The sequence below is a fragment of the Triplophysa rosa genome, linkage group LG11, assembly GCF_024868665.1.
Source record: "Triplophysa rosa linkage group LG11, Trosa_1v2, whole genome shotgun sequence".
Classification (NCBI taxonomy): domain Eukaryota; kingdom Metazoa; phylum Chordata; class Actinopteri; order Cypriniformes; family Nemacheilidae; genus Triplophysa; species Triplophysa rosa.
The window spans coordinates 5825240-5843988 of record NC_079900.1 but is presented as its reverse complement, the minus strand read 5'-3'; the positions used below and the strand labels follow the sequence as shown (position 1 = coordinate 5843988).

Here is an 18749-nt window from a genome sequence, read left to right as displayed (position 1 = left end):
TTAAGAGTTTATTTTTCTTTAGATGATTGTTTTACAAACATCTTTATCTTTGTCGTTGCACATTAAACCAGATAGAAGGAGGTATTTTAACAAATATTATCATGCTTCTCTTTTAAGAATGAATGTGCAGATCAAATAAGCGTGAGTTCTAGGCCACATTAATACATTAACATAACACAACCCCAAAATACAAACATTCTCATGCTTACAGTGGTGTTTTCAAAGTCCTTTGCAGTATTTACATTTCAAAGTAATTTCAGCCACCTGCAATGTATTATCAATCACCAGTGTAGCAAATGAATTACATGTTTTTATGCATACTTTTTGTTTGAGTGTTTCATTGGGAATGCAGAAAATACTCTACTTCAAATAAAACATATAAAACTGCCTTAACTCAGGTGTACAGAAGAGCATTACTGAACATACAGTATCCCAGCACTAAAATTACTATTTAATATCATTAAAAAGTAATAAGCATTAGATATGTCTATAAATTATTTTATGAATTAATTATAAATGTGGTTGCGAAAAAAAAGCATAACAGAGGTGCTTCAAAATGTTCTTCGATGCCATAGAAGATCCTTTTGGTTCCATAAAAAACCTTTAACATCTGAAGAACCTTTCTGTTTCACAAAAAATGTTCTTTAGATTATAAAAAAGTAAGAAAGAGATGGTTCTTCAAAGAACCTTTGGCTGAATGGTTCTTTGTGGAACCAATAATGGTTCTTCTATGGCATCACATGTGAAGAACTTTTCAAGCACCTTTATTTTATAGAGTGTAATAAATGAACTGCCTTTCATTGGCTCTGTTCTTGTACTCTGCACAATGACAATAACGTTTCTTCTCTAATCCAATAAATAAAAACTCTAGTATGTAATATAAATTAAGCAAAAGTAAATGTAACATATATGATGAACTTGAAGGTTTTCACCATTAATAATATATAAAAGTCAGCATGAAACGGAAGGCTTGATGGTCAGTTTTCATTTCATAGTGTTCTACCCTTTTATTGATATTAAATGAAATGGTTTTTAATTCACTTTCTTTGTTCTTTACAAGAACCACATTAACCAGAAATTCCAGTACCTTTTGAAGAGGAGACCAGCCAGGTCAAAGATTAACCAACTGAAATGCAGAACTCTTTCAGTCCTGTAATGTATATATAAATACAAATCGTCGCTGTTCTACCAAAACGTCAGATGTCTTAATTCTGTTTTTCAGAAAATGGAATATACTTTTTAGATGAATAAATTCTGTGTTGTCAAAGTTGACAAGCAGTTTTAATAGTTTTTAAAACTGTTTATTTAAAACCCGGTGACAAACATAAAGGTTGACTAATAATAATGATTTAAATTACAAAATGGAGCTACAAGGTTTTAGAAGGACAGCAGCAAAATGTTATTATAAATCAAGTTCATGTACTGCAGGATTCATTCTAAAGACAGACGTTGAATAGAAACCATACTGAGAAAAAAGTCTGAAATTCAGACAAAGCATGTGCAATACTGATGTGAATGTCATCTCATTGATAAAGACAAGACATATATTCAATATATTTGGCACAAAAGCTAAACATATCTCTTTAAGTATTTTTTTCACAAATTTCATTATACGAAAGACAAAGTTTTAGTTTCATTTCTGTGTCAATGTTTATCTGAGACATGAAGGTCATGATGTATTTGAGGTGTGTAGCTCTTGAAATGAAAGGGACATGTTTGTTTGACTAGCCTTATACTTTGCTTTGACAGTCTGCCAACGTTTTATAAAGTTGAGAGATTAGTTGTGTGGTTAACACAGTACGTTCGATCCACCTTTGGTATTTTGCTTGCAGCCATTTTTGTTTTATTTTAAGTGATTGTTTTTTATCTTGGTAGTGTTTATTTACAATAATTCTTTAAGATCAAGACTTGTCTTGTCCTTATAGCTGTCAGGCAGACTATTTCTAGTGATTCAATAGGAAGTCAGATCGACCGAAGGGCGGGGTTTGTTGAAAGGAAAAAGGTACGGAGAATTAGGTTATGTGTGTACAATTTGTATGTGTAAAGGAATAAAAAGACAGCAAGGCTTTGAACAATATAAGGTGAGTACACAATTTAAGTGAATTTTAATGAACAAAGAAGAGTTTGAAAATAATTGCATTTTTTTTTTTATTTGCTGTCACTCAAAACCCAGACGAAAAGGAAGTAACTTTTAGTTTTGTTTCTGTGTAAATCTATATCTGGGTGTGAGGGAGATACTGAACAACACTCTTTCACAACCAGCACACGAATCCAATGTCACATCTCATGTTTATTTAGCTAAACGGAAGGCTGTGTACATTTGCTTTCTATGACTCTGATGCTAATACACGTAGAATAGTCATAAATAAAAAAATACAGCACACGATGAGCCATGTTGATTCTTTTTAGTGTGTTATATATTAGGCTATATAGATTGTGTTTCTAGTTTTAAGGCATTCAAAAGACATTTACTGTAAAGTGTCGCAAATATTTTACTATTGAACACTCACCAATCATTTTTGGTTCATAATCACATATTTGGGCAGAGAATCTGAATAAAGTGCAAACTAGGGATGTTGCAGTATACTGGTATTGACAATAACCATAATCATAATTGATGTTATGTTAATACTACACATATGATATTGTTAATCATCAGACCAGTAACCTGTTGACATTGTGGTGGTTTTGCACCATTTTAGCATTTTACCTTAATAGCCACAGTGTATAGAAATTCTCTCTGCCTCCCTACACTCTTATTTTTAACAATAGTTATTTCCTCCATTAAAAAAGTAAAAAGTTAATGCAAAATATCATGGTACATAAGTGTTTCAGAGAACTACAGGAGATGGATGAAGATGCAGTCACAGAATCTGAATCAGAATGGAACCCAGAGAGCAGTTCAAGTTTTGATTGGAGTGAGGATGAAGGAAAGAAAAGACAACGATGGAAAAAAAGAACGTTGAAAACACGAAGTTGTAACGTGAGTGAGCAGACAGGAACAACATTGGTCAAGAAAAGAGGAGCCACGAGTAAAAGTTGTGAGAGTGAGTAAACATAAAAATACAAGAACTACCATTGATAAAAGCAGTACATTAAACACTGTTGTATGTTATGTTTCATGATGCCATAGAATATATTTTTTGTCTTTTGTTTCACAAAAGGTTCCTTGTGGCCAAAAAAAGGTTCTTCAGATTATAAAATAGTGAAAAAAGACGTGGCTCTTTAAAGAACCTTTGACTGAATGGTTCTTTGTGGAACCAAAAATGGTTCTTCTATGGCATCGCTGTGAAGAACCTTTAAGGGTACGATCACACAGAACGCGCTTTTCATGTTCGAAAACGCGAGGCACGCTGCGCTACTCTTTTGGAGACTCTTTGAAAAGAGCAGCGCGCAGCTTTTTTTGTATGTTGCTAGGTAACCCGAAACAGCCACAACATGTTTCTCCTCCATGTCTCCAGGTGTTCCGAGCATTGCGACAAGGGAAGCCCCGCCTCTCCACTCATCCGATTGGACAATGGAAAAAGGCGCACATGACATCAAGCGCTTTTCTGCTCAGAGTTGAGTTTTTTTCAACTTCGGGCGCTCAGAGCGCTCCGCCTAATAATAAAACGCGAGGCGCAGAAGGCGGCAGAAACGCGAGGCGCCCGGCGCGCATAAGCAGCGCGCAAAACGCCCCCTGCCAACTGAAAACAATTCAAAAGAGGCGCGTCTCACAGCAAAAGACGCGTTCTGTCTGATCAGGCCCTAAAGCACCTTTATTTTTTAAGAGTGTCTTGTTCATGCTTGGCACACAATCTTTGCTTTAGATGCCAGCCAGTCTTTGGAAGAACAGATTGAAAACGATTCTCAACTTCTTGTTACATGCGGGAATAAAGAGGGTTGCCTGGATCTGGAGAAATTTGGTAAAAGTAGGTGCAATATTTGTTTAAAAGTAACTGATGTATCTGTAAAGGCTTTAAAGTAATGCTTGATAGAACTGTACATCAGGCAGATCGAACTTAAAACAGTTTGTGTGTCTTCAGAGGAGAATTGCATCTTTAGTAAAGGGCGGTGGTTCAAACCCACAGAATTTGAGAAGTTTGGAGGAAAAGAGAAAAACAAGAAGTGGAAGTACAGCATCCTTTGTTGCGGTGTCCCACTCCAGAAACTCATAGAGGTGCAAGTGTGATTTTAGCACTTACTAACACTTTTAACTGTTGTTAAAATACGAAAAATGCTTAATAATGCTAATCAACAGATCATGACTTCATATTTAATCAAATTAAATCAATCTAAATCTTTAATAACATGAATGGATAATAGTTTCATTATATAAAACTGGCACAAAAGAACATGTTCAGTAGAGGTTTATCTCACATCTTTCATCTTTGTGTTTTCTTTCTATTCGTAGGATAAACGTATTTTAACCCCAAACTTTAAGAAAAGTAGAATTCAAGTTGAACAGGTTTGTCTGTTTTTTAACTAGCACAAAAATATATAAATTATTTTTTGAAAATAATAACAAAAACATTTGCACTTGTGTTTTCTGTCTCACAGAGTAATGGTTCACCTGGCAGACTCCGGGGAATGAAGGTAAGACCCAGATAAAAATATCAGAGTCCCCGTGAATTATGTCAATGCATTGCGGCCACTTTTCAACACAGTTTTTATGTCAGAAATTTTGCAGGAGTGTTAAGCTGTGAAATACAGAGTAAATTTCACACAATGTTGTCTGTTACATTAACAGAGGAATTCTTTTAAATCCTCACGTGCTGCTCCTACAACCTCACGTGCTGCTGACAGAGCCAGAGAAACAAAGGTTAGATGCAGATATACCAATAATTCACAGTACATATCGTAAGATATTTACAAAAAAGTTAACCTAAAGTTGGATTTCAGAACATGACCATTGAGGCCTTTACCATACTCTTTTCTTTTGATCACAGTCCAGGAAAAAGCGGTTTCCCTCCAGCTCTGGTCAGTATAATAATAAAAGCAGTTAGAAGAAGTTATGTTTTATAAAATGTGTCTCGAGTACTTGTGCATTTGTTTCAGAATCAGAAAGAAAGTATAATGGCCACCATGAGGACAATGGCAACAACAACAAAGAGGATGAAATTGACATGACGTTTCAGGGTCCCACCCTACCTGTTACCTGTGGATCTCTATTTGGCATTCTACACAAAAGACGCTTTGCCACAGGTTTGTTTCACATAATATTTCCAACTGAAGATTTTCTCTAGACTGGTTGCATATTGTGAATGTATACAGTGCCACAGAGCCTCTGAGATATGCTGTGAATGTCTCAGGGTTTTGTGGGAAATGCATAAGAATTGAGGATTTCTGGCTGACCCCTGAAGAATTCGTCAGATTGAGCAAACAAGATGGAGCATGGAAAAAAGACATCGTGACCCATGGAAGGCCGCTCGGAAAACTTATAATGGTACAAACAGAGTCATTGTTGAGAGGAGAACAGAAATAAAACTTAAGAAAGTGAATTTCTAGATGAATTTAATCCCTTTCAGTAGACAGTATCTAGCAACTTTAACATTTATGAAACACTAATTGGTCAATTTTCATCTGTTTTCTAGGAAAAGGTTTTGGAACTACATGCACTGAACTGTGAATGTGATGTCTGTCTAAAACTGGATCAAGACACAGTAAGCCATCGTTCACAATAACAACCAAGTCAAAACACTCATGTGCATCAAATTTGTGAAGAAGTTAGTTTTAACGTTTAACAATTACAGAATGATGATGTGTGTAACATGTGTGACTCTGAAGAAGATCTGGTGTGCTGTGATGAGTGTCCACGAGCTTTTCATCCACACTGTCACCTGCCAGCTGTAGACGAAGACTCCGGGTGAGAGAGAGAGAGGAGAATGAAAGATTTAGACACGGCCTAAACAGATGTGTAATATAATATTGTGTTTGTGTGTTGTGAACAGAGGTCAATGGTGCTGTACATTTTGCAGGATGAAGAAAGTTAAGGGGTCTACTCAAAAGACACGGCAGGATGTTTTGAACAGTCCACTTTCTCAATACAGACTGGTACAATCACAAAAACATAACAAACTAATGAGTAATGAACGATGCTGTTGGTTTGATTTTCATGAAACAAAAATAAGAAAATATATTGCTTAAAACCCCATAGAAATAATGCTGCAACAACAAGCATTTAAATGCGATAAGAAGAGGGAAAACGTTTCTTCTTGAAGTTAATAGAGTAAACACACACATTGTGGTGGGTGAGGACGTGTTTTTATCCAACCAGCACATTTATTTCTATGTGTTTGTTTTTCAGCACTGCCAGTATCTGCTGTTACACCTGCTACACGAAGTAAATCTTTTTCATTTGTTTGTGTTGCAGTTACATTTGTTCTTATAGCCTGTTTAATGCGTTTCATGTGCACTGCTGGTTTACAGGTTTCTGTCAATAAGGACATGTGTGAAACTCATGACGTGAAGCAGAATTTGCAGAATGACACTTATCAAACAGTGGGAGAGTTTGTCACAGATATTGAACACATTTTTCAACATTGCACATCCGTAGGGGTGAGTTTTACAGCAGTTTGTACACATAAAGTCTTCACGATCTGTGTTTTTGAATGTATTTTATTTTGATTTTGTTGTTTTTGTGTCTCTTCTCTGTAGGATGATGACTTGAGTAGAATGCAGCGTTTGTTTAAGAGGGAGTTTGAAACCATCTTTAAGCCACTATAACATTACGCCATAACCAACGTTTCTGTTGTTAGAACTAAAGGGAAGTGTTTTATTTGTTGTACAGAAAAAAAGATAGTAAACATATTTAGTTAATGATAAAAGGGTAATGTATTATTATAAGCGTTTGCCAAATCTTTATAAAATAAATGCCTTACAAAATAATAAATCAATAAACAAAATTTAATGGGGAAAAAGTCGCAATTGTAGGGTAGTTTGTGTTTTCTCATGCAAGCAAAATAAATATTGAAAGTCACTGAAGACATATAGGCTAAATATTTTAGGCTAAAATTAATTTTGGCCCCAGGGCCATGCAGTTACCTCCCAGTGTGTGAAAATATACCTGGCAATAAATAAAAAAGAGGTTTGTAGGCATACATTGTAAAAAAAGAGTTGCTGCTCAAAATGTGTCAGTCGAATCAAATCAACTGACTAAACTGTCAATATTGGTCATATATTTTGTTGTTGTTGTTGTTGTTTATGAGTTTGATTGAGATACTCTGTTTTAGTGTTGGAAAATCCGTCTTTTTGTCAGCAGCGATGTTTAAACCCAAATTATTTAAAAACTCGTATTGACTCGGAGAAGAAGCCTTCATCAGACTTGCAGCTCAATATATGCGTGTGGCAGCTCAAAAGCCGGTAGGGGTTATGTAGTTTTTGTTGTTGTTAGTTAGTAAAAAAACTGCTCAGCAGTTCCAAACGTCTTCTACCTGTAGTCAAAGAACTTTAGGCACAGTAAGATTGTTGCTTTCGCTGATAATATTTTGCTAAATTATAGCCTAAATATTAACTACTAAATAATAAAATTCCTATAATAATGTATTTTTCCTTTTTAAAAGTGGAATGAAATGTATTACAATTATACATTTATCAGATTATTCTTCAACAACTATTAATGCTTTTTTGCGTCTGCTACAGGATCTAGCCTACTTGGCGTAAAACGTAAATAAACATTTATTTGATAGATTTGTAGGGCAAACTATCATGTCGCCTTTTCAAATATGGAGGGTATCATCTGCCTTAGGACATAATGCAGGGCTATTCAATTAGTTTGTCATGGGGGCCAGTTCATGAAAAGCATCCCAAATGAGGGGCCGGAGAGATATGGCTTGCAATACGAGGGATGACACAACAACAATAAGAAATCCGATTTATTTTTTCCCAAATTCCGTTTTTTCTGTTTACATTTTTCTGGATTCTGTTTTCCGTCCTTTACTATACAATATATTTGCCAACATGAAAAAAATACTTCAGTATACTACAGTATTCACTTATAAACTATATTAAAAAACGTACTTAAATGTAAGTAATATTTTTATAATAAGTTCAAATTTTGTATAATTTTACTAGCACATTTACTTTAGTTTACTAAAGTAAATAATATACTCAGTGGTACTCAGAAACCGTGAAACAGGTCACACGCAAAACAATTGCAGATTACATATTTACACACCATATGAATATTTCTAAAGTTACTCATGCACAATTTGAATTGTGTTAGCTGTTCGGTGCTACTTTTTGAAATAATACATTTGCCATATTCTGTGCCATTCCGCGTTATACAGCAACATAAGCCTGGATTCCACGATTCAATCATAGGGTGCTTTAAGTTAACTATGGGAGCCCGTATGTTGTATTTTTGCCCGCATACGACACCCAAAGTTTTTTTCTACATTTAAACGTGCTGATGTTGTATTTTAAACTGCACAACAAAAACATTGGTGCATTGTAAGATGCCCAAGCAGGCTTTTCTACATTCAAACATGTCCATGTGTTGTATTTTAAAACTGCATAAGAAAAAAAGAGAAATTCAGTGAAACAACATTAACCTACAGAGACGCTGTTCTCCGACGCGCTATTCTCCGCCCTTGCCTCTGTACTTTTGAAATGGTGGTCCTATTCGTGCTAGCAAAATGTCAGAAATTAAACTAATAAAAGTTAGTCCGTCATCGTTTACCACGTCTTACAGGAGATGCTGCTTGCGAGTCGCGCTTCTCGCCTAACGTCACGTGACTGCTGCTCTGCGCTGCCGCAGCTCGTGCTGAATGGAACAGACGCGCGTCAGTCCGTTCCCGACTGAACTAAATTTAGAGATTCTTTTTCACACTGTGCTACTTGAAGGGCCGGAACAAATTACATCGAGGCCCGGTAATAGAATAAAAAATAAAAAGAACAAAAAGCTGACAGTAAATTTATTCTGCGGTGCTTTTATTTTCTTCCTGTGTCAGGTGTGTAAGTGACGTGGAAGCAGGCTTTTGAAAAATTTGAATGTATTTGTTTGTCATTCTGCTCCTCACAGCCATCCAATTTAACATGCTTTGCTTTGTAAAATCGGAGGTAAGGGAGGTTCTGTTTTTATATTACATGGACACATGGCTAAGACAGTTGCTTATAGGCTGCACAATGAACCAGGAAGAACTAAGATTCTGTGGAAAATACTGTCGGTGAGGTAAAGCGATTTGTTTTTTTATCCTAGTTTAAAATAGAATATATTCAACATATTTATTTTGATAAGGATCATTGACAATATGTTACATGCTGTTTTATTTGTAAGTCGCTTTGTGTAAAAACATCTACCAATTGAATAAATGTCAATGTTGTAACTACTGTATCGTGGTTTGACATTTTGGACTGCCTTTCGTAGACTGCTGAACAAGTTCACGCAAAAAGTTTATACACAAATAGAACTCGATCTGAAGTATGGAGTGTCTTTCATTTGTTATAAGGAAGATCCATGAGTTTCTAGTTCAGCTTTAGTGGAAGGAACTCACACCAAACTGGTCGAGATATATTTGAAAATACCACATTTTATGAATGCATATTTCTTTATAATGAATGACCTTTTTTCGCGCACATGTTTACACAATAAAATGGTGATGTCAGCACAACAATAAGGAAACATTACTGACCACACCTTAAAATGTGACAAGGATGATTTTAAAGGCTACTAGAGTCTTGAGCTGTCATGGCATGGAAGCGTTCAAACATTGATCTATATGATTTTGTTGTTTTCTTCCAACATTGTATATTTTTGGTTAGTTTGCTTTGTTTGACTAATTTTAATGACATTTCTGTTGAGGTCAGATCAACGTATGTCCTTTTATCTGTAATGTTAAAATCTTTTTTTTTTTTGAAACACTGAAATCCACATTATTTATTATACATTCAAAAGATTTTTTATTTTACTAAACCCATCCTTGTCCACAGTACATAAAGAATGCAAGTAGCTACATTAACGTAAGTTAAGGATGTTATTTACAGTATACTAAAAGTGTAGTACTGTCGGCTTTACTTGACAAGTGTTTGACTGGTCAACTTAACATTGTTGAGTAAAACACAAAACCCTATAATATTGGACCTATTGTTGAGTTCACTTAATATAAACAAGTTAATTCAACATGACTGGTTGAGGGGGATTTTCAGTTCCCAGCATGTTTGTGTAAGACGGCATTTAGGCAGTATATTTCGAAATTTAGTGTTATTTTAAGTGTTTTTCAGTAAAGATAAAGACTTGTTTGTGCTTAATGTTCATTTATCTTTGAGGTTTAAAAGAGTTTGTTGTATTTTTTAGTTTTAGGGTTACCAAGTTAACGTGCCCCACAATGTCTTTTGCATCATTCAATGAGCATTAACTGTGCTAATGCCAGTACTGAAATGCCCCTCCTCTGATTTGCTCATTGTGTTTTGACTTACATGCACTTTGTCTGTATATAATTTATGTATGGCAACAAAAAGTACCATTAAGAAGGATAAATATTGAGTTTAATTAACTTAAAATTACTAGTACAATCTGAATGGTTTGGATTTACTAAAAAAAGTTTTGTCAACTTTACTTGAATTTCTTTTGTTCAACTAAATTGTTAAATGTAGAAACTACTCAACATATTTGTGTGGAACCACTTGATACTACTTTAGAGTGTATTTTACAATTGGTTTGACACAGATTTATAATGTGTTATTTTTGTGTCTGCTCCTCATTAGGTGGTCACAACGTTTCCAGAATTACAAAACTGTTGTGATTGGGCTGCAAAAAGGGAACAATTAAACCTTTGCATTCTGGGTGAGTAAGAAAGTCACAACAAACAAACTATTACATTCATTGAACCCAATTAAAATGTGTGTATGTTGACAATGCTGCTCAAGTAATTAAATGTTATTATCTTGCAGAAAAATGTTGAGGTCTGTTTGGAATTTCTTCACCTCAGATCCTAATGTTAAGCATGAAGACAGAAGGGAAACACATGCTCGAGAACTGGAACCTCCAGAAAAGAAGAGTATTGATTCCATTCAAGAGAGTAAGTATTAAATAAGTCTGTTTGTTTTGTTAATAACTGTTAGGAGAGGAAAGCTTATAATTGTAACCTTTCTAGATTATATATAAAAAATATTTGTATTACTTACTAATTTAATTAATTTAATTACACAATTTGATGACAACATGCGAGTAAAATATATATACAAATCATAAATTAGTAAACCCATTGAATGCTCTGTTGCAGAAACAGTCAAAGAGAGCAACGTGTCATGCCCATCACACCATCTTACTACAGCTGCTCATAGTGTTAATGTTGCTGAAGATGTGAGTAAAGGTAAAGCCCATAATGCATTGTTTGTACATTGTTTATGCACCCAACATGTCTGTAACATTTTTAACAAAAATTACATTGTTTTTTACTTTTTTATTCACAATTGTGAAAGATTAAAGTCAAAGCACAAGTACCATCATTACTAACATTTGCACCATGCAGTAGTATTCTTATAGCCTACAACTAAATTGTCCAGAGATTCTGTGCTGTGCCATGCCAATTGACAAAGTTATCTTAAAATATACACATATTTAACCATTGTTACATGAGGCTGTAGGTGGCCCTGTGTAGGATTGCCAAATCACTTCCTGTATAGCACCTTTACTGTCAATTTCAGTTTTAGAAATCATATATCCATTGTTTTTGCAAACTGATCCAAAAAACATGTTTCATCATGATTTAGCATCTTCATGATCGTAATCAGACTTTCTTCTATTATCAAAGTTTTACATTTACACAAATGCTAAGCTAGAATATTTGCCTGTGCTTAGAGTATAACTATAGAACTTTATGGAAATAATTTAGTTAGCCACATCAATTATAAAGACTTGGACTCATTCCTTAATTTTGTTCCAGCAAACATCAAAAAACAAACAAGATGGTCACTAGGAGGTAAGTACACATGACTTATTAACATGACATAATGTAATCATGTTTTAGAATAGTCTGATTTATTTTCTTCTAATTAAAATAGGATTAATAGTGGTCATTTTTTGTGTAAGTGTAAGTTTGAAGAATTTTGGCATTTTTCTACTAACTTTTTTTTTGTTTTAGGCATCAATATTCACCTGAAACAATATGATAAGGTAATACATTTATACAAACACACATACATGTTTATTTTTCAACCCAGTCTCAAGGCAGTTGAGACTAGAAATGTGGAATCTATTCATTCATGTCAAGGACACGAATTTCCCAATTTTTTCGTGTCACTCAGCACAAACTTTTTATTGTCACTCAGCATGACTTTCAATACACAGACAGTATGTACATTTATATATTTATAACCTGATATCAAAAGAAGTCATAAATATTTTAGGAGGTGACTAGCCAACACCTTACCCCATCTCAATCCCTAAAATCAGAACCGCAAAGGCTAATGTCTGCTAAAAACGTGAGCTTCACGAGGTGGCAAAGCAATGATAAATGGCTACTCTAACCCCGCCCCTAAACCTAATGTAACATACGAATGAGATCATAAGAAATAGGAATTCACACAAATGACCCACCTTGTACAATAAGTATGAATTTCCATCAGATTGTGTTGATATATATTTATACATATGAAATATATTGCATATTAAAATACTTTGGATTGAAAGTTGTGCTCTGTAACGCAAAAAAAATTGTGCTGTCTGACATGAAAAAAAGGAGAAATTAGTGTTAATAGATTACAGTTTGTGACTGTAACACAGTTCAAAGTAGGGAAGGAAGGAGGCGGGAACCGGCGAACATTCACAAACTTTAATCAAAATAAACAAACAATAACACGGAAGTAAAAAGGCCGACAGCCACCTCACGGTAGACTGCCCGCCACACAAACATAAATAAACTTAACACATGTCCGGTCCCGGTCCTCTCTCTTCGTACACTCCTGTCGCTCCTCCTCTTATGCTTCCGGAGCTCCTCCGTGAGGGATGCTAGACCGGTGTAACGCACAGCTGACACTCATTATCACTCGCGCCACCGGCCTCGCGTCATTCCCCCACGGCTCTCGTCCCGCCTCCCTCGCCACAGTGACAATGTCACGAATTCCCTTGAGACTGTGTTATTGTTTTTATACATTGCAGGGATTTTCCATAGATTTATTGACTTTTATACTCTACAAACGTAATATTTTAATTTCAAAATAACAGAGAAAAAATTGATGAAATGTTCTTTACTAATTTAGCAGGAAGAAGACAACAAGTGTGGAGCTGGAGGACAAAAATCTGAACAATTTGAAGACAAGGACAAGATCAAACAGCAACTGAAGCTGCTTTTCCGTAGACTCAATCTGAGTCCTGTCCAACTGAAACCACAAGACTTTCTGCAGGTGACATCACCATCAATGCAGAGACATGAACCTTGTGAGGAGGAGAACTTGGTTCACACCTTCATACAAAGACTCCTGATGATGGATTACAGAGCAAGATACCTTCCAATAAAAGAAAGAAAACATAAGGTGAACACACGAAGGAAAACAGGTTCAGGTGCATGGGAGGGTGATGCTTTTGAGAACATTTTCAGGAGGTCAGCACCTGTTGAAGAAGTGAATAAACAGCATTCGCTTCACCCGATGGACATTCAGATGGCAGCGCTTCTCCATTCAGATCCTTTTCTTCGTCAGCTCATGGTAACTAAACTGTCACAATGTCAGTATGCCCTTCCTCTGCTTGTGCCCAGTCCTTTCAACCAAAAGATTGAATTTCCCTTATGGACCTTCCGACAAATCAGGAAGAGCTGGAAGTCGTATGAGAAGAACATCGGCAGAAACCAGGGAATCCATGAGGCAGAGACGCCCATGGTTGCATTCTTTAGGTTTTCAGCAATCTCTACTTCCAAATCTCAAATTATAAACACTCTGATCAATGAACGACATGACACTTTCTTTCACAGACACTGCCGTGGAAGCAGCAAATCTTGCGTACTGATGGATGGAGTGGTTGAAATTGCCTGGTACTGCCCATCTGGAGAGAAGACTGATAAATTCACAGATTGTATTGCATTCTGTAATCTTCACGGTGATGCACAAGCTTATGAGACACAGATAAAAATTCTGTCTGAGGAGTCCTCGATAAATGTTGTGCTTTTGCCCGATCTAGATAAGAGTGACAAAAGTATGACAATTGTGGAACAGCTGTACAACAACCCAAAGCCACTCATCTGCCTGCTGACTGAAGACGAATGTGTTCTTACAGAGATGCAAAAAGACAAATATAAAATCGGTTTAAAAGATAGAAATAAATCTGATGTGTCTGAAGAACTGAGAAGAACCATCAATAAATGCCTCTCAAATACAACGTCCAACTTTAAACTTTCAGATTTGGTCAAACACTCTGGAATCAAAATAGACGAGACTGATAGATGTTGCAAAAAGGGACATGAAATGGCAAAGCAGATAACAGCGTTACTAGAGAACAGCGAACTCTCCAAAATTAAAGAAACATTTCTGCCATGTCAGGGTAAATTGTGGCATGAATGGTGTCTAAAGAATAAAGAGCTATATCGACCTCAAGGGAACAATATTGAAATGCATAGCAGCCAAAAGCAAATGGAGATGTGTAAGATCAGAGAACAGCAGAGGGAACGTGGTCTCAGTACATTCATGAAGTTGTTTATTGAAAAGCTCGACTCGGCGAATGCTAATGAGAAGATGTATTTCCTCAAATGGCTTGGATTCTTCTTGGATGAATATACTTTAGAAGACCTCTCCACACTTCATCTTAAGTATGACGACAAGTGGTCAAAAGTGTTGCATTTGAAAAAGAAACATGATAAATCTGAGCAACTGAAAGTAGAACAAACACAACTTGAGGAAATGTCAGAAGAAATCAATGCAGCAACGTTTGGCTTGGAGCACTTACTAAGAGAAATTGGCCAGATCTATGAATCGCATGAATCAGGCAAGAAAAACAAAGAAACAACCGGATGTCAGTTTAATGTGAGCTCTCTCCCAAGACTTGCGGCAGAGCTCATGGTTTCTGGATACCCAATGGAGCTGATGGACGGTGATGCAGCTCATGTTCCTCTGATCTGGGTTAAAGCTGTTCTAGATGAGCTTATTAAGATACTGGGAGATAAAAGAGTCTTTGTGTTGTCTGTGTTGGGGATTCAGAGTACTGGGAAATCCACTTTGCTGAATGCCATGTTCGGACTGCAGTTTGCAGTCAGTGCTGGTAGATGCACCAGAGGAGCCTTCATGCAGCTTGTCAAGGTGTCTGAAGAACTGAAAAACCATTTTAAATTCGAATACCTTCTGATTGTTGATACTGAGGGGCTTCGTGCTCTAGAACTGGCTGGCAGGTCAACAAGACATCATGACAATGAAATGGCAACGTTTGTGGTCGGTCTTGGAAATATGACGTTGATCAACATCTTTGGCGAGAATCCGGCAGAGATGCAGGACATCCTTCAGATTGTTGTTCAAGCCTTTCTGAGGATGATTAAGGTATTACTGAATCCCAGTTGTATGTTTGTGCATCAGAATGTTGGAGATATCACAGCTGGTGAGAAGAACATGGTAGGGAAAAGACGCTTACAAGAGAAACTAGATGAGATGACTCAGTTAGCGGCCAAAGAGGAAGTCTGTGATGCAGAATGTTTCAGTGATGTCATTAAATTTGATATAAAGACTGATGTAAGGTATTTTGCCCAACTCTGGGAGGGCAGCCCACCCATGGCTCCACCCAATCCTCGCTACAGTGAAAATGTGCAGGAACTTAAGGATTCTATACTCTCACACGCCTCGAAATGTAATGGTGTAACACTGACACAATTCAGAGATCGTGTTGGTGACCTCTGGAATGCTCTTCTGAATGAAAACTTTGTTTTCAGCTTCAAGAATACTTTAGAGATTGTAGTGTACAGGAAATTAGAGGAGGAGTATGCTAAGTGGACCTGGAGTCTCAGGAGTTCCATGCTGGAGATCGAAGACAAATTACACAACAGAATTAACAACAGACAAATGCATAAAGTTGAGAGTAGAGACCTGGAGCAGGAGATGGCAAAGGTCAATGAGGAGGTGAAAGAGTCTATGAAGGTTTACTTTGAAGAACACAAAGAGAAAGAAGTTCTGATTCAATGGAGAATGAAATTTCAAGAAAAAATTGAGCACCTGCATGGAGATCTTGTGAGAGATGCAAAAAGGAAGCTGGATAACATCAGTCACCAAAGGGAAGCTCTCTCCAAACTTGATGGGCAGAAAACATTGCATGAGCGAAAACTGCTTGACAAAAGCAAAGAGCTTGGGTTCAGTCTTAAACAAAAACATCTAGATGAGAATGAGATGAAGATTGAATTTGATCATTTGTGGGTAAAGTGGGTTTCTGAGCTGGCCGGGGATATTCGCCCTTTGGAAGAAGTAAATATAGTCAATGATATATTTACAATTCTGGGTGAAATTCATGAAGTTGCACTTGTGCACGAGAGATTAAGCAAATTTGAAAGCATAAATCAAATGACTGATTTCACCATATATGTAAATCCCATTAAAATATTTGGGATCCGTTCAACTCAGCCATTTGTTCTGCCACCAGAAGAACAAGAGTCAGTAAAAAATCTGGTGCAGAGTATTGTTCGTGGAACTGAGAACCAGGTTAAGTCAAAATCAGTTGCAAAGATGGGTTACAACAAAAGCTACATTCAGGAAATCGCTCATTTTGTAAAAACGAATGTTGGAAAACACAAGTGCCTTCACACACAGTATGAATTCAAGAAAGAGTTCACAGTGGATTTAACACTATTTATGTGCAAGTTGGCAGGTGAGAGATTTGCACAACTCCATCAGGTGTTCAGAGAAGCTAATGATCCATTGATGTATCTGGAGAAAAAGAAACCAGAATACTTTAGTGTCTTTCAAGGGTTCTGTAGAGGTGCAACATCTGCCGCAGTATTTGGAGCTTTGATTTGTAATGAACTCAAAGAACCCATTCTCCAGAGCGTCTACAACAAGACCGCAAAAGATCTGGCAGGAGAGATGCGGACAAATATTCCAGCTTTCACAGGCAACAGGTCAAACTTGGAGAAACACATTCTGAAAAAACTTGCAGAGGATGAGGACTTTGACAGCTTCATGGAGTACATTCTTTACCCTAGAGACCACTTTGAAGAGTTTATTAAAGCTGAAGTTCAAGCATACGTAACAAGACCGAATTCCTCAGCTCTTACGATGATAAAAGTGAACATTAGACACAAGGAGAACTCCATTATCATTGCTGCTGAAACAGCAACAGCTGAAGTCTTGAGTAAACGATGGGATGCAAATATGTGGCTGGACGTTTTTTCATGCTGTTTGAAAGATGAGCTTCAGTACAATAAAGAGCATCTCACTGGAAACTGCTGTCAGGATATCACTGACTTTGAACTTCTGAATGAGATTGTGAAGAAAGAACTTCGTCCCATCACAGAGGAGTTGAACAAAGGCTTGACAAACCCATCTGATATCAAAATGACAATGTTTAGGAAACCCCCAGATGAAATTTTGATTGAGCATTTCTGTCAGTGCTGTTGGGTGATATGTCCTTTCTGTAAAGTGGTCTGTGTTAACACAATGGAAGACCATCCTGGAGATCACATTGCTCCCTTTCATCGAAACTGTGGGATGAATGGGATGATTTACAGAGGTACCAATAATCTAAGCTTGAGTTTCTGCACATCTGCAGTGGCCAGTGACCGTTCCTTTTACCCATCTTGTAATCCAGATAGAAGAGTTCTGTGGAAGGAGTACAGAACAGCAAGTCCTAAATATTCAAGCTGGTGCATCACACCTGATCTCTCAGAGCTTCCCTACTGGAAGTGGTTTGTGTGTCAATTTCAGGATGATTTGGAAAGTCACTACAGTAGAACTTTCAAGGGGAGTGGTACGATTCCAAACAATTGGAGGTACTTCACAAAAGAGGATGCTCTTGAAAGTTTGAATAAATACATATAAAGTGAAGAGTTGAAGTTAACCCTAACCCTAAGACTCTAACTGGTGTTTTATGTATATTTCGTTTTAAATATATTTTATATATATTTTTGTTTTATATATATTTTTGTGTATATTTTGCTTATACTAAATGTACAGGTCAGTGTGCCCACTAAATGGATGATATAAATTCAAGTGCTCTTATCCAAAGCCAATAAAGGGGGTGCATATAAAAAAGGAGCTTTCAAGGTTTAGTAGTACTCAAACTATACTATATTTACTATACTGTGGGCCAATGGTTGGAATTATGTAAGACTGGGAAAGTTATACCTAAATTTAAATAAATTTGATTCTGTTATCTTCATGTGCGTAAATTATTTTGAATGACTAAGCCTAAATTTACGTTTATCGCTGAGCCAGGAGAATTTTAACGTTAGGTTTGATAATTGCAAATCAACCTTTGATAACTTAAAAAAAATTATCTGATGGCTTATTAAATTTCACAAAAATAAAACTATAAAAAATAAAAAGCTATATTAACTTAATAAAACCTTTAAAAATATTTAAGTGATTTTTGAAGTGGGACATAAAATCCAACAGTTAATTTCTCTAAAATTGACATTTATTGTTTAAGTTTATTTAATTAAATGAAATAATTATTTAATTAATAAATTATATATAATCATATTTTATATTTTTTATATACGCTCAACTTTATCAATTACTGTACCTTCTATCAAAGTTATCTGACATTATCAAGATGAATTTGTTCTGACACAGTTTCACTCCGAGTTCAAATTTTATTACCATTTTCTAAACCATAGCAAATAAACTGTGATAATGTGAGAAATGTT

General features: G+C 36.1%; 2 protein-coding genes across 7 annotated transcripts; both read left to right on the top strand.

The window, feature by feature from the left end:
* The first annotated feature begins 1682 nt into the window (after positions 1–1682).
* Positions 1683–7967, top strand: LOC130561912 (nuclear body protein SP140-like). Of its 3 annotated transcripts, none has more exons than XM_057346571.1 (16): positions 1683–2081; positions 2828–3047; positions 3810–3911; positions 4011–4159; positions 4394–4447; positions 4540–4575; positions 4730–4801; positions 4929–4959; positions 5038–5184; positions 5292–5425; positions 5574–5642; positions 5733–5845; positions 5958–6033; positions 6287–6322; positions 6409–6537; positions 6637–7967. In XM_057346571.1, the coding sequence occupies exons 1-16, from the start codon at positions 2037–2039 to the stop codon at positions 6703–6705; spliced, it is 1482 nt and encodes a 493-aa protein (XP_057202554.1). In that variant the 5' UTR covers positions 1683–2036; the 3' UTR covers positions 6706–7967. The 3 variants fall into 3 exon arrangements, with proteins under 3 accessions (XP_057202554.1, XP_057202552.1, XP_057202553.1); XM_057346569.1 differs by having other exon boundaries at positions 1686–2081; positions 5931–6033; positions 6637–7964; XM_057346570.1 differs by having other exon boundaries at positions 1691–2081; positions 4026–4159; positions 5931–6033; positions 6637–7959.
* Positions 7968–8079: 112 nt separating this feature from the next.
* LOC130561911 (interferon-induced very large GTPase 1-like) lies at positions 8080–18437 on the top strand. 4 transcript variants are annotated; one of them, XM_057346567.1, is made up of 7 exons: positions 8080–8850; positions 10684–10762; positions 10870–10997; positions 11202–11291; positions 11865–11900; positions 12063–12094; positions 13180–18437. In XM_057346567.1, the coding sequence occupies exons 3-7, from the start codon at positions 10874–10876 to the stop codon at positions 17917–17919; spliced, it is 5022 nt and encodes a 1673-aa protein (XP_057202550.1). In that variant the 5' UTR covers positions 8080–8850; positions 10684–10762; positions 10870–10873; the 3' UTR covers positions 17920–18437. The 4 variants fall into 4 exon arrangements, with proteins under 4 accessions (XP_057202550.1, XP_057202548.1, XP_057202549.1 ...); XM_057346565.1 differs by having other exon boundaries at positions 8080–8930; XM_057346566.1 differs by having other exon boundaries at positions 8080–9146.
* Positions 18438–18749: the final 312 nt, after the last annotated feature.